Source organism: Dermochelys coriacea, chromosome 2 (assembly GCF_009764565.3).
Source record: "Dermochelys coriacea isolate rDerCor1 chromosome 2, rDerCor1.pri.v4, whole genome shotgun sequence".
NCBI lineage: Eukaryota > Metazoa > Chordata > Testudines > Dermochelyidae > Dermochelys > Dermochelys coriacea.
Genome location: NC_050069.1, coordinates 243595951 through 243609327, shown reverse-complemented (window position 1 = coordinate 243609327; position 13377 = coordinate 243595951). Strand labels below are relative to the sequence as shown.

The following is a 13377-nucleotide window of genomic DNA, read 5'->3' as shown; positions in this document are numbered from 1 at the left end:
AGTCCCTTCTGGCCTTGGAATCTATGAAACTATCGTCTCATTTGCTATTGAGCAGTTAACACTCTGCTGTGATTGGCCCATGGTGTCAACTTCCCTGGCCCACTTGTTAACATTTCTAACAAGCACCTTTGTGCTTTCTCCTCATGCTGCTCCCTATCAAGCTGACCAATATGGTCTCATTCCTTGTACTCCCACATCTGTCTCATATGGTGACTCTGTGAAAACACCAGAAGGGAGAATGGTTCATTTCCCCATACACTGCTGTAAATTGGCCTATGTCTCCTATTGATTAACCAAGCTTCTTCGGGTTCAGGGTCCTTTACTTCCCAGTCATGATGGCTGAGAGCAGCCTTAGAGTGCTGGGAGGCTGCTCTGAGTCAACAGATAGGTATAGCTGCTCCTCTTGTTGATAAGCCACGAAGTGGGAAATTGTGAGGACCTAGGATCTGGTAAAGATCCTTGGGGGCAGGAAACAGAATTTCTGTCCCTGTCTCCTTCCATCCCCACCTCACTTGGACTCATACAGGTGAAGACCCACAGAAGTCAACAGGGATCTGCGCACACTGATCCAGTTTGTGCGTGTGTGTGTGCGCTCCTGTGCATTGTTCCAGTCCGCCCTGCCTTTTGTCCGCCAGCAAAAATTGCCAAAAGTGGCTGCTATGACTCTTTCACCTGACATGTCTGGAACATGCAAAATCTCAGGCTAGAAATTGATTTCAGAGTGGCTGGCTGAATGAAAGCAACCTGAGGAGGCAGGCACACCATGGCTCCACTCCTACAGCCCACCTTTGTGTCATGGCCCTGCTCCCCACCTGGAATGACAGTGCCCCTCTTCCAAGAGGCAGGGTCACTCAGGAACACCAGCATTGGCCCCCTTCCCTCAGAAAAAACAAAGGGCATCTGCTTAGTAGCCTATTGCACTTGTCTTCTCCTGCTATACCTGGAGTCCTCTGCTGGGAGTAGTTAGGTCCCCCCCAGCAGTTAACACCCATAGAGATGCATGGGGTAGTCTGTTACACACATGTCATGTGTTTCCAAGCTTTTCTTTGCAAGGACCAGGGCTGGGAGCTGGTTTAAAATGAAAGCTGAGATTCTGCTACACTCGGGTGCCTCCAAGAGCCAGGGCCTCGGGGGCAGAGGTGAGTGTGGCGCAGCTTGCACCCACCTGGACAAAACAGGCCCTTGACATTTTGGGAAAAGCACCTAAAAGCAGCAGAAGCGAGGGTGCGAAGAGAGGCACCTGGAGGGGGGTGGGGAGGTTTAAAACCTGCCCCCGCCAGGAGAAGTGGTGGGGGATGTCAAAGTGGGCCCCCTTTCACCCACCAGGCCCCCTTTCTGCTAGCCTGGGCTCCCTCCCTCCCTCTTTCCTCCTCTTGCCCCATGGCTGCTTGCAGCTTGACTTGGCCGGGATAGCAACACTGCCCTTCCCGGGGGAGGCAGAGCGGTCTGGGGCTGAAAGGCGCTGTAGGGCGGGCTCGGCACGAATCACCAGCGCCGGGGCCGAGCAGGGCTCCCCACTGCGGCAAGGACACGGCTGGGGGGGGGCCGCCCCTTTCCTTCAGAGCCCTGCGGAGAGTCCCGCGTAAACAGCGCCCCATGGGCCTCGGCCCGACGCCCGGCTCTCCCCTCCCCCCGGGCATGTGTCAGGAGGCGCAGCCCCGCTTCTGCCGCCGCTGGGGGAGGGCGGGCCCGGAGGCCGGGCGAGCGGCAGTGCCCTGCGCGGCCATAGCGGGGAGACAGCGCGGCCCTTCCCCCGCCGCATGGGAGGGAGCCGCCGCCGCCGCCGCCTCGCCGCGCGCAGGAGGAGACGCGGAACAGGTGGCCGGAGGCAGCAGCGAGCGCTGGCACCGCCCCGGCGGCGGCCGAGCATGTGAGCGGGGCCCCCGCAGCGCCGGCCGGGGACTCGGCCGGTCCGCAGCAGCCGCCGCCGCCGCCCTCCCTGGGGCCGGGCTCCTGCCCGGTGCTGGCGGCTGGCCGCGGGGGGCGCAGAGCCAGGCGCGCCCGGAGCTGGGGGCCGAGCAGCGCGCGCGGGGCAGGATGAAAGTCACCGTGTGCTTCGGGCGGACCCGGGTGGTCGTGCCCTGCGGGGACGGCAACATGAAAGTTTTCAGCCTCATCCAGCAAGCGGTGACCAGGTACAAGAAGGCGATCGCCAAGGTGAGGCTGCGCGCCCCGGGGCAGCGAGCGGGGGAAGGGGCCGCCGGAGCTGGGAGAGGGCGCCCGGGATCAATATGGCGCTTCCTGGAAAGGGGGGGGGGGGGAAGGTGCAGGCTGCTCGGCTGGGGAGAGACGTGGGCATGGGGCCGGAGGGGCCTGGCCTCGCCTCGCCTCAGCAGCCCCCCGCCCGCCCTGGGCGAGGAGAGGAGTTTGCGGTGTCCCACCTGGCGGAGAGCTCCAGGGCCGGAAGAAGCGCGGGCGAGTTCGGGCCACAAGCGCTGCTTGCTCCTGGGGGCAGCGGTCTAGTTTCCCTGACAGTAAAGTTGGAAGCGCTGCTGGGCTGTCTGGCCCGGCCCTGGGGACAGGGAGCGTGTGTCGGTGTGAAAGGAGCTGCTAACTGAACATGGCTTCTTTGTACCGATCGCTGGGAGCTGAGATTTAGCCCGGAGCGAGACACAGTCGCAAAGACTTCGTGGGTTTTGGGGCCTGAACTCTTTGTTCGTTGCTATTTTGTAACGAGCAAGCGAGCTTCTTGTAGGTGTGCTTTTGAAATGCCTCCTCCCCATGTTTTTCTTATTGTTGGTTGCATACATCCTCAGTGCACCAGGTCCATACAAACTGGGATATTGGCTGTCACGTCGGGGGGTCACATCTTGTTAGTTTAATTGTCCTGGAGAAGGCGGTGTAACTGCCTGCTTTAGGTTTTGTTACATTTGTTCAAAGCCTGGTGTTTGAAACAGAACAAAATTAAAATCCCCAAAGCAAGTCTCCTTTAAAATGATGTCTCTTTCCTGAGCAGTAGTTACTGCAAAGAGTTCAAATCCAGCCCCAGGCTTCCCGGCTGCTCCAGGCCCAGGAGGAAAAGAGCAGTGAAATGTGTGGAGTTCACAAAACAATAGGCATCTAATGTTTATATCTGAAAAAGTAATATGTCCCTTGCAGTGCCGGAGAACAGAAAGATGCTGGAAAGAGGATGGGCTGCAGAATAAAAAAGTTAGTGTGGGTTAAAGAGCGTTTTGTTGGATTATTTGCTAGGATGATCACTACTAATGTGAAGCAGCACATTCTTCACGGCAAGTCGATGCCCTCGTCTGTGTCAGAAATGCTCATGTCAACACAGAGAATCGTTTACTCTTCCAGTTATTGCGAAAAAAGTTGACAGTGTAGGGAGCCTGTGTGCTGGAAATATATCCATTGCCTTTATGTTCGGAAATGTAATTGATTTCCTACTTGCTTTTTGGTGACGTTAATAATAATTACAACTTGTCTGGAACAGTTTCTATATGGTGTTGGTGCATGATTAAATATACAGTCATTTACAAACAATTGTATCTGCCTTTCTGTATACACTTACAATATTTTACTTTTTTGCTGCAAAACATTTTTCATTTCTGGTCAACTTAATTCCCAGACCTATTTGATAAAGACCAGTTGGTTTAATGAAATTTCAGCTGGTGCTTTCCCCCTCCCCCACTAACTTTGCTCAAGTAGTTGGGTATGAATTATTTTTTACCTTCCTGAATTTTTTTTCTGTGCAGGACTTGATTGCAGAGTTTCAGTTTAGAAATTTTTACTTCAAGATTTTTTGAAATTGCACCAAGCTGTAGTTTAAAGTCTGTTGGCATTAGCATTGGTGGATTGGAAATTATGTGCATGGGTTTTTTCCAAAGAGAACCCCTGGCTGGTATAGGAAAAGGGGCAACCAAAGTTTCCCTTTTTTGTTTCCTTTTTCTTTAAATTTTTTTTTCTGGGACAATCACTACTTCCGAGTGTATTTTTAATATGCCTCTTAAGTGTAATGTTACATAGCTTAGACTCGGGAAATAGCATCTTGACATCTTTCAGTGAAACTTTTTACTATATACCAATTGTAGTTATTTATACAGGTTCATTCACGTGCATGGCATTTCATATGCAAATAAAAGACAATGTCCCAAAGCACTCTTAAAGTTAAGACACAACACTGTAAACCCTGACTCATGAGCTTAATGCTACTCACTTAAATGGGACTATGTTTGGCAGTAAATATTTGCAGGATTGGTGCCTAATTTTTACAATATTAAAATGTTACATTAATACCATTATATTAAATCTGTGGTTCCCAAACTGGTCTGTGAATGAATATCTGGCTGGTCATATTGTACTGGATCATGTTCTTATTTCCAGCTGTTAAATTGCATTAAAGACAGATACAAATACATTCTTAATATTATATTTCCATGTGAGCAAATTGCAGTATGTAACACAGGGAAGTTACATGAGAATGAGCGGGAAGTATGTTTGCTTGTATGTTTGCAAATGGAGGAGAGGGACCAATGACAAAAGCTCTGTGTTATGTGGCTACATTACGGAAAAAAAAAATTAAGTATCTCTGAAATGTGATATATTGACAGATGAACTATTTAAAGATAATTTGCAAGGTTACAACTTTGCTCACTCCTAGCCTTCAGAGTTCTTGATCTTGGGTTTTGAAAAGGACCTGTTTGCTTTTTATTTTACTTTGTGTATTTTGCACGGGGTAAGCTTTGTTGCAGTTGTGTGTGGGTTGGAATGGTGTTAATTACAAAAAGATGGCTTCTATTATGTGGAAATTTTGTTGTGAAAACACTAATCTACCCCAACTGAGACCACAGGCCTTTCTTTTAGGGTTTTCTACTGTTAATTTAAAAGTGAGGTTTGACATTATATGCATTGCCGATCTTCCATTAAGACACTTGGATAATATACTGTTGAGTCCATGAGTACCTCTGTAAATAAATATAGATAGTTTTTACCAAATGTTTCCCAAGTAACAGTGCGGTTATTCATGAGAGAGTAATATGGAAATACTTAGGTATGGTAATATCAGATTTTTATGGTCACTGCCCCACCCTTCTAGTGTAAATTAGATGGTCTTCTTGTATTGGATTTCAACAGTTTTACAGCTCTTCGCTTTTTAAAAAGAAAAGGAGGCAAGGAATATAATCAGTTATATATTTGAGGGAACAAGTGTGTTTTTTTTAAATTTATTTTTGGTATCATGTTGACATCATTTGAAGTTTTTCTGACTTTTCCAAAACATACTACTCTAGCGCCAGTTATAGCCTCTTGCAGGAAAGCAGAAATCTGATAGAAGTTTATATAATGTTTGAACACTTACATGAGACTGTAGGACCCATCCTGCAAAAATGTATGCACCTGCTTAATTCTGCATATTGTGCATAGTCCGAGTGATTTCAGTAGAGCTGCTTGCAGGGTGTAAAGCATATGAGTAAGTCTTTGCAGGATCAGAACCATACTGAGCTTAGCTCTCTCTTTTCACAGTTTTCAGTTTGTGACTAGCAGTAGATCTAAACGAAGAGTGGTTTTGATATGCCTACACAACACTAGCCATTTACATGCATACTGTACAAATCAAGAAATGCCAATGGAGTTATTCTGGCACTAAAGACCCTGTTTGGAATTGTGTGCAAATGTGTTCATAAAATACTGAGTGTGTAACTCAATCTTTAACCTTTATTTTAATTTTATTTTTCTCACTTGGAATTATTAGAATTGAATCGATGTGGTGGGAGTGGAAATAACACCTGTTTAAAACCAGGAAATTAGGGTCAGAAAAGAAACCCTTACTATTTAAAAAAAAAAAAAAAAAAAAAAAAAAATTAAATAGCATATGAATAACACATTTCATTTTCTTCGGTTATTGCCTTTTATTATTCTGTAGTTGTATTTGATGATTAGGAATGAGTATATTTTATATTTTATATATTTTAATTGTGAATATTTCCCATTATAGATGCAAAATCTCTCTCTATTTAAATATGGGTTAACTTGTTAGTATGATGGACTGCATCCCCATGCCGATGTGATGGAAAGTCTAAACATTTTCTTGGAAACTTTATTACAAGTACTCTATCTTTTAAAATATTCCAATAAAGATTGTATAGTTGAAATATAAATATTCTGCTTTTTCTCAACAACTTTAAAACAAACAAAAACTCACCCAACAAACCCAACTTTCAATATGATGCATTCTTGAATTGTAAGCAGGGCTTACAATCCACTTGCCCAGGATAAGAAGAAATCTTTCTTTGGAGAATGCAGTCAAGTTTGGCAGACTCTAAGGCCTTGTGTCCATTGGGATTTCAGCCACTGATATTGCAACATCAGTGTAATTTGACTGATGTAAACCCCTAATGAAGAAATGCTCACTGGTATAAACCACTATGACTTGCACCAGTGCATTTTACCCTGGCTAGTAGGTGATGGATACATTTTCCAAAACCTACTTATGGGGAGAGCAGAAGTTTTTGTGTAGTTCTGCTCACAATATTACAGTAATGACTTTGAGTTTGAAAGTTACAGAGGGTGGCAATCAGAATGTTGTAGGGGGACTTTGAGGCTATGAATTATGAAAAAAGAACAAGAAGACTTGGCCTATGTAACTGAATAATAAGGAGCTGAGAGCTAGAGTATCTTGGGAGTGTGTATGATTTTCAAAGGAAATGCATGGATTGATGCCAATAAACTGTTTCACACAGTAACTAGATTAAAATATGTATTATGGACTGCTACAGATAAAGGCACAAGCAACTGAACAATTAAAATTGAATAACTTCACCAAAAGATTGACTTAAATGCCCAAGATTCTGAAGTTTGTCAGAGAAGTTAGTTATATGTTTGTAAGAAGCTGGGACATTTATTGTAAAGAGGAGCAGATTGGTATTTTTAGTCTACATGGCTTTGGTATGAGGTCCCTTTTGGTTATCAATTTTGAATTTCTGCCAGCCTGGTCCTTGATTTTTGTTGCTGTAAGTGTTTGGAAAATATAAAGAATGTAAAGCTTACAATAAAAAGAAGATAATGCACAGTTACTCTGGAGGTGAAAAGCAATTGTATGTGGTGATTATTTTCTTAACGTTTGATGTGTGTGACTGGACGTGTAAATGTGCAGAAGTTGAATAGATTTCATTGAGAGTCTTGAGAGAGACAAAGCCACATCAGAGGCCAGTTGACAGCACGTGGCACGCCTCAAAGAGAGAGAGAATCAAATGGGTGTACTTTCATTGGAGGCTACGATTCCGGTATCCACCAAAAGTACAGAAAACTGCCAGGTAGGGAAAAGTGATTGATGGGTAGATTAAGGTCAAAGGGACCATTTTGAGCATCTTATCTCAGCTCCTGCAGAGCACAAGCCAAAGAATCTCACCTGGTAATCCCCTGCTTGAGATAGTAGCAAGAAGGCCTCCAATCCCCCTATTGGCACCCTAAAGATTTTAAGAGAAGCTTTCAGAGATTGTGACTTGAGTCTGAGAGTGAAAATGAGGCAGTAGACTTGCTTTCAATGGTTCCTTATATCTATTTTTCCTCATTCCCCCAGAAAATCAAAACAAATTTTTTGGTTGGAGATAGTGATGTAATATAGAACATCTGGAACAAAGCTTAGTTGTCAGTTTTAGTCACGCTAGGGCAGTAGTGACAAAGTATCTGCTATCTGACAGTTATTTGAACACCTGTGTGAGGTGCATTGGTCATCTCGCACCCTAAATGCTAGTGGATATCTGAGTACATGCCACAACTGGTGTTGGTGGCTGTCTAAGCAAAAAGGTCAAGCATCAAATGGGTATGGGGTCTCAGCTACTTGAGAGCTGGGCCTCCCAAAGTTGAAAGTTTCAGCTTTGTGCCTAGAACTGAAGTGCATTGGCAGGGAGTGTGGGAAAGTTTGTACTCCTAGTGAATGTGCTGCACTTTTTTTTGGTTATGTGCTCATCAGTACTAGCAATGTGGCACAAGTAAAACAAAGTACCAGAAACCATGCATTCACTTCAAAATAAGTTAGTTTGTTTAAAAGCTGATCCCTCAAAGATAGTCTGTTATGATACAATGATAATAACTTTAAAAAATACCTGATTTCCATCACTCTTTTGATATTTGCCACATAAACAGTTTCTCACCTCCCCACCTCTACCCCTAAAATAATTACTAAAAACTCGGTCCTAGTGATAGAGACCAGCCCATGGTTTCTAGCGTCCTTGGGCTGCGTTGTGTAGTGCAAGGATGGACTGCTGTGGCAGCATGGAACTCCACTGACTTGGGTGGGGCTTCACTCAGGAACTGTATGCTGCTGCGCTTTGCATAATTGGGACCTAGGTTTATGATGGCCAGCTTAGCTGGGACCACTACAGTCACTTCTAACCCTATAGTATTCTATGGTGTCTCAGTAAGAGCACACAGGAGAAAAAGTGACATGACAAATGCTCAGTTGCTTCAGTGAAAAATCTGATTTTATTAGGCTTCACTTAATTCAGTGTTTGCATAAATCTTGAGCCTCCTTTAAAGCTAAATAAATGTACCCTAAGCTAGCCTCAGAATAGGAAAAGAACCTGCTACTCATTTCAGCTGATAACCTGAGGCTGAAATTTGTGTGTCCAATATTTGACTTTTGATGTGCAATTCTTGAAAAATTTAAGATTGATTTGAATGACTGGGTACCTCCATGGCTGCTCATAGTTCTGTGAGAATGATTCTTGACCACTTTACTGATGGTGGGTCTGAATAGAAGCAATGAAACTGAACTGACAGTTAATTTTGCTCTATTGCTTGGCAAAAGCTATAAGCAGAAGCAGAGAAGTTGGAGTTTTCTGCAGTCTCAGGAAAGAAACACTGTCTTGGTTTATATTTAAGTTCATGTTTGGAAGTTCATCACCATAAAGACTAGGAAAAAATAAATATTTTAAAAATATAAGTGTACAGATCGTAGATATAGATGTACCCTTGATTGTCCTTTTCATAACGAATATAGCTGATCGACTATTGTTAGTAAGAATAAATCCATGAAAATTAGGATGTTTCTCTCAAGTATGGTACCTGCCCATCTTTTTATCAATCTGATAAATATATTCCTTAAGCTGGACAGTATAAAAACTCCACACATACAGTAAACATTATTTAAGTTAATATTATGAGGCTTCTTAATATATACATATTCTTTTATGATGGAAATAATCTATTTGAGTGTGTGTGGGAAAAATGGTTTGAGAGTTACATTGGTGTGTAATATATAAACTCTATTCAGAATCTATTAATGGTATTTCATAGCTTTTTAAACAGTGCTCAGGAGGTGGGGGCTGTGAAGGAGCTTGGCATGTTGAGGGGAACTGTCACTATCTACTTTGGAGGATCAGTTTAAAGTCCCTACTTGGGTTGTAGGGAGTTGCCAGGCTTCCTTGTTCTAGGCTAGTGTCTCTCAACCTTTTTGTGCTGGTGACCCCCTTTGGACTTAAAAAAAAAAATTGCCCCCTCACCCCCGCTTGTGGCTTCGTGATGAAACACATAAATTAGCTTCATGAGGGCCTCTGTGCTGTGGGTTCCCAGGCAATTGCCCTGCTTCCTACCCTCTAACACCCGCCCCCGCCCAAGGCCGTCTCACGACCCCCAGGTTCAGAAACACTGTTCTAGGTGATAGGCTTCAACCAGCGGGAAACCATTTGAATCTCATAGTCCTCTACACTTTAACCTTTCTAATAATGGTTGCAGATGTTTATGATGTTTGTTTAAAAAATGCCGTTGGAAGTAACACGTTCTTCTTTGTGCCATAGACTGACCTCTCTTTGTATCTTAGTACTCTTAAACTGACTTTAGGCAAAACCAGCTGGATTAAAAGGGAAAAGAAAAGATGAAGATGATATACACAATATGGTTCATGTTGCCTTAAAATTTCCTTTTGTTTAGGCCAATGAGCATCTGCTTCAAAAGAAAACATCTTTTTCCCTGAAAGCAACTTTTTTCATGTAAATATAAATTGAATAAAATGTGCAACAGTACTGACCTAATACACTGAAAATAAAATGGGATTTTCTTACTATAAATCTAGAGCATTGCATAGCTCTTCTTGCTCAGAAATATTTTGCAAGCAGTAACAAAACCAAAAGGATTGGGGGGGAAAGGTAGTACAGTATAAGGAAGTTCTGAAAGATATTTTGGGGCATCTGGTGTGTGTATGTGTGTGTATGTATGTATGTATATGATGACCCCTCCCAGTTGTAACAAAGAAAATGTTGATTGAGTCACTGTAATGGCTCAGCAAGTCTGGTGCTGGAAGACAAATAAAAAAATTAAACTCCCTCAGTGCTGATTTACATTATCCAGCAGATCTCTGAGAAGGGGCATTTAACTTAAAAGGGCTCAGAAGCAGTGCTGGGCTTGAGCCTTGTAATGTTTGTCGTTAACAAACTAGTAAAAGGGAAATGAGTCCAACTCCAAAGCTATCCAGAAATGGACAAATTTCAAACTATCAGGGAACATACAGTTTCTTTCACTGATCAAAATATTTTAGCAGTTGCAGATTTTTCGACTGTAGCCCTAGTTGTTTTCTAAAATTGTTTCCAGATGTTACCGCTAGATCAAAGAAGATTTGTATACTCACTTTGTTGCAATATATACTGTATGTTAACAGGCATTGGTTACAGAAAAGATTTATTTTCCACTTCAGTTTCTTCTTCTTTTTTTTTTTTTTTTAACATTGGTAACATTTAGCACATAAAGAAGAGAGAAACCAACACCTAGAAGCTGTTGACTTTTAAATACCTATGAACTTTTTTCCCGTGAGTAGACCTATTGAAAAAGTGAATATCATTTGGTCCCTTCTCCAAATATCTTGTAAAATGTAGAGTGCTTGGCCTTTGAAGTTCATGTGCTATAACTGCTAAAGAGAGAGGGGTGTTTGAAGTTTTAGGTTAGGGAGTGTCAGTACAGAAAATATAAATTGCATTCTGACATTACTAACAGCATGACCTGTGTCTGTAGAGACTTTACTGAGTCCTTCTATCAGCAATACAAAACTCCTGATCCCTGGTGTTAAGGGGTATCCATTCCTGTTGATTTAGATGGGAATAATGACCTGCAGTACCTTGCATGACTGGGCCCTTAAATGCAAGTGAAAGCAGGTACTGATAGCTCATTTCAGCCTGAGGGCGGTACAGTTTTAGAACTGTAGTACTTTCATTGTGGGCCCAGTCCAGATGTTGCTGGGAAGTGAAGGTGCCCAGAACCTTGTAGGATTAGAGCCTGGGTAGTTGCTGCTTTATTATGGCCATCTTCTGAAAAGCCATACCCCTGTGTGTGCTCCTTTGTGCTAGTGCAATTTACTTGTCTAGCCTTTCAGTTCATTGTCTCTCTGGCTCTGCAAGACTTCCATGCTTACTGGGCTAGGGAAGTACTGGAAGGAGAATGACTGTGGGAAGTAGGGAGAGGAAAACTGTGAGAAAGGGATGCATTCAGGAAGAGATGTGGTTCTACAAGAGAGGAAGAAAGCAAATGGGATATCCCTGGAGGCCGGCAAAAAGAAAGGGACTGAGGTAATGAGAACATGAATAGGGCCCCCCAATGAGTATTCCCTTTCAAAGAATGCGGACGAAGGGAAGCAAAGAAGTTGTTTATATGGAAGCAAGACAAGATAAAGGAATGAAATGAGTAAATAAATGTACAAAGTGAAAGAGCTAAAGTTTAAGTCTTGAAGGAGGATAGAACAAAACTGATAAGGAGAGGAGAGTGTGAAATGCAATCTCCAGAATTCAATACTAAGAGTCATAGGGGTATTATCATAGAACAGGGATGAGAAGATTGGAATTAGTAACAAACTTCTTTCAAAACAATTTTTTAAAAAAGAGAAAATGTTATTGGGCAAGGGGAGGTTTGAGTAAAATGTTACTGAAAGAAATGAGTCACTATATTACATGTGCACACTCTTTCCACATGCTTTCACACACAGCCTGTTGATAATGCTGAGAGGTTCAGTTTCCATTACATGGGGAGTTGGAGGCTAATGCTCCCTCTTCTTATGTTTTTTTTTTGGGGGGGTGGAATCTTCTTTCTGGGTGAATATATACCTTTAATTAGGAAGAAGATTATAAAGATTGAAACTAATAGTAATTCAAAAATATTTTTGGACTTCTTTCTGCTTTGATTAATCAGTAAGAAGAAGATTGAGTCTCTAGCTATGGAAATATGTTGTCAGGATTTCACATTTTTTGAAGAAAATTAGCCAAAGTTGCTAAGCTAAAAATTGTTCCACTGTACCCCACTTTTTTGTATCTGCTTACAAAGTCCCTTGATTACTACTTCATTCTCCCAAAACAGGTGCCCGGTAACTTATGTCTTCTCTATTAAAGATCAGTGGCAATATCCTACTTTAAGAGAAATATGCAATAATAAAACAATGTGTACATGTAACGCATGTGAGATAAAGGAATAACTTATTTTGAGTTTCCAGAGTTTATTCTGAATGGAGAGGGGCAAGGATTTAATTAATTATGAAATGGTACTTTAAAAAATGAGCACTCTTCCTGTGTGGTGATAGATTTAAAAAAAAAAATCTGTCAGAAGGTTTGAGAACTATGGGTAGATTGCTATCAGTTTTTTTATTTCATAATAATTTGATGTACCAGCTGCTTTAGCTTCATTAATAAAATAGCTAACTGGAATAACAAGATCTGAACTCATTTGGATTCAAGAATCTGTTGCATTGAAGTGTGTTTGCATTTTTAAAATGTACTTTTTTGTGTGTGCATTTGCTGTCAGTTTCTCCTCTGTTGCCTCCCTGTGAAGACTGCTTGCCTGCAGCTGAAAGCATTGGGAAAACAGCCAGTTACCAAATACTGACAGAGGTGGAATTTCAACAGTGTAGTGGTGGGGGCACAGCCTTTCCTAGTGAATGAGTATTTAACCTCTGTAAAGCATATAGCCTCTGTAGGTTGAAGGCATAAGAATTTTATCCTGCTCTTGAATTTGGATCACCCTGTTGGCAGCAGAGAGGTGATAAACTATTGTTCAGCTCAGAGTATGAGGCTAATGTTGAAATGTTGAAATATTGTGCAGTTGTGATCCATAATTGATCACAAAAAAGCCCACTGAAGTGTAAAGTGCAGTTATGGTCAGCAAATTGACATCTTGTTAGTTAACTTATTTTTTCTCTGTGTAAAAAACCCTACTTTCCGCTATGTTGTTAAAAGGCCCCAGGCATGGTGGAGCAGGTGTGATTCTTCTGCTTCGAGGCAAGATTTTTAGGAGTCTATGCAAAGAATCCTTTCCCCTGCAAGCCAGAGAACTCAGCTCTGTAGATAACTCAGCACAAAGATACACAGGCAACATTTGCTGGGGCTAGTGGATTCACTATCCGTGTCCCATCCCTGCTCCAGACTGCTTCTCCATGGCATATGCAGAAAGTTTCACTTGCCTATACTG

At 42.5% G+C, this 13377-nt stretch overlaps 1 protein-coding gene across 13 annotated transcripts in view; it reads left to right on the top strand.

Annotated features, from left to right (window-relative positions):
- Positions 1 to 1712: 1712 nt before the first annotated feature.
- The window catches only part of PARD3 (par-3 family cell polarity regulator), a 657871-nt gene continuing 646206 nt past the window's right edge, over positions 1713 to 13377 (top strand). For 7 of the 13 annotated variants that reach the window (XM_043509557.1, XM_038392143.2, XM_043509556.1 and 4 more), the window contains exon 1: positions 1714 to 2157. In XM_043509557.1, coding sequence (XP_043365492.1) covers positions 2038 to 2157 — 120 coding nt within the window. In that variant the 5' untranslated portion in view covers positions 1714 to 2037. Of the gene's footprint in view, positions 2158 to 13377 lie in introns of all 13 variants that reach the window. The other 6 variants (XM_038392147.2, XM_038392144.2, XM_043509558.1 and 3 more) reach the window with 1 other exon arrangement.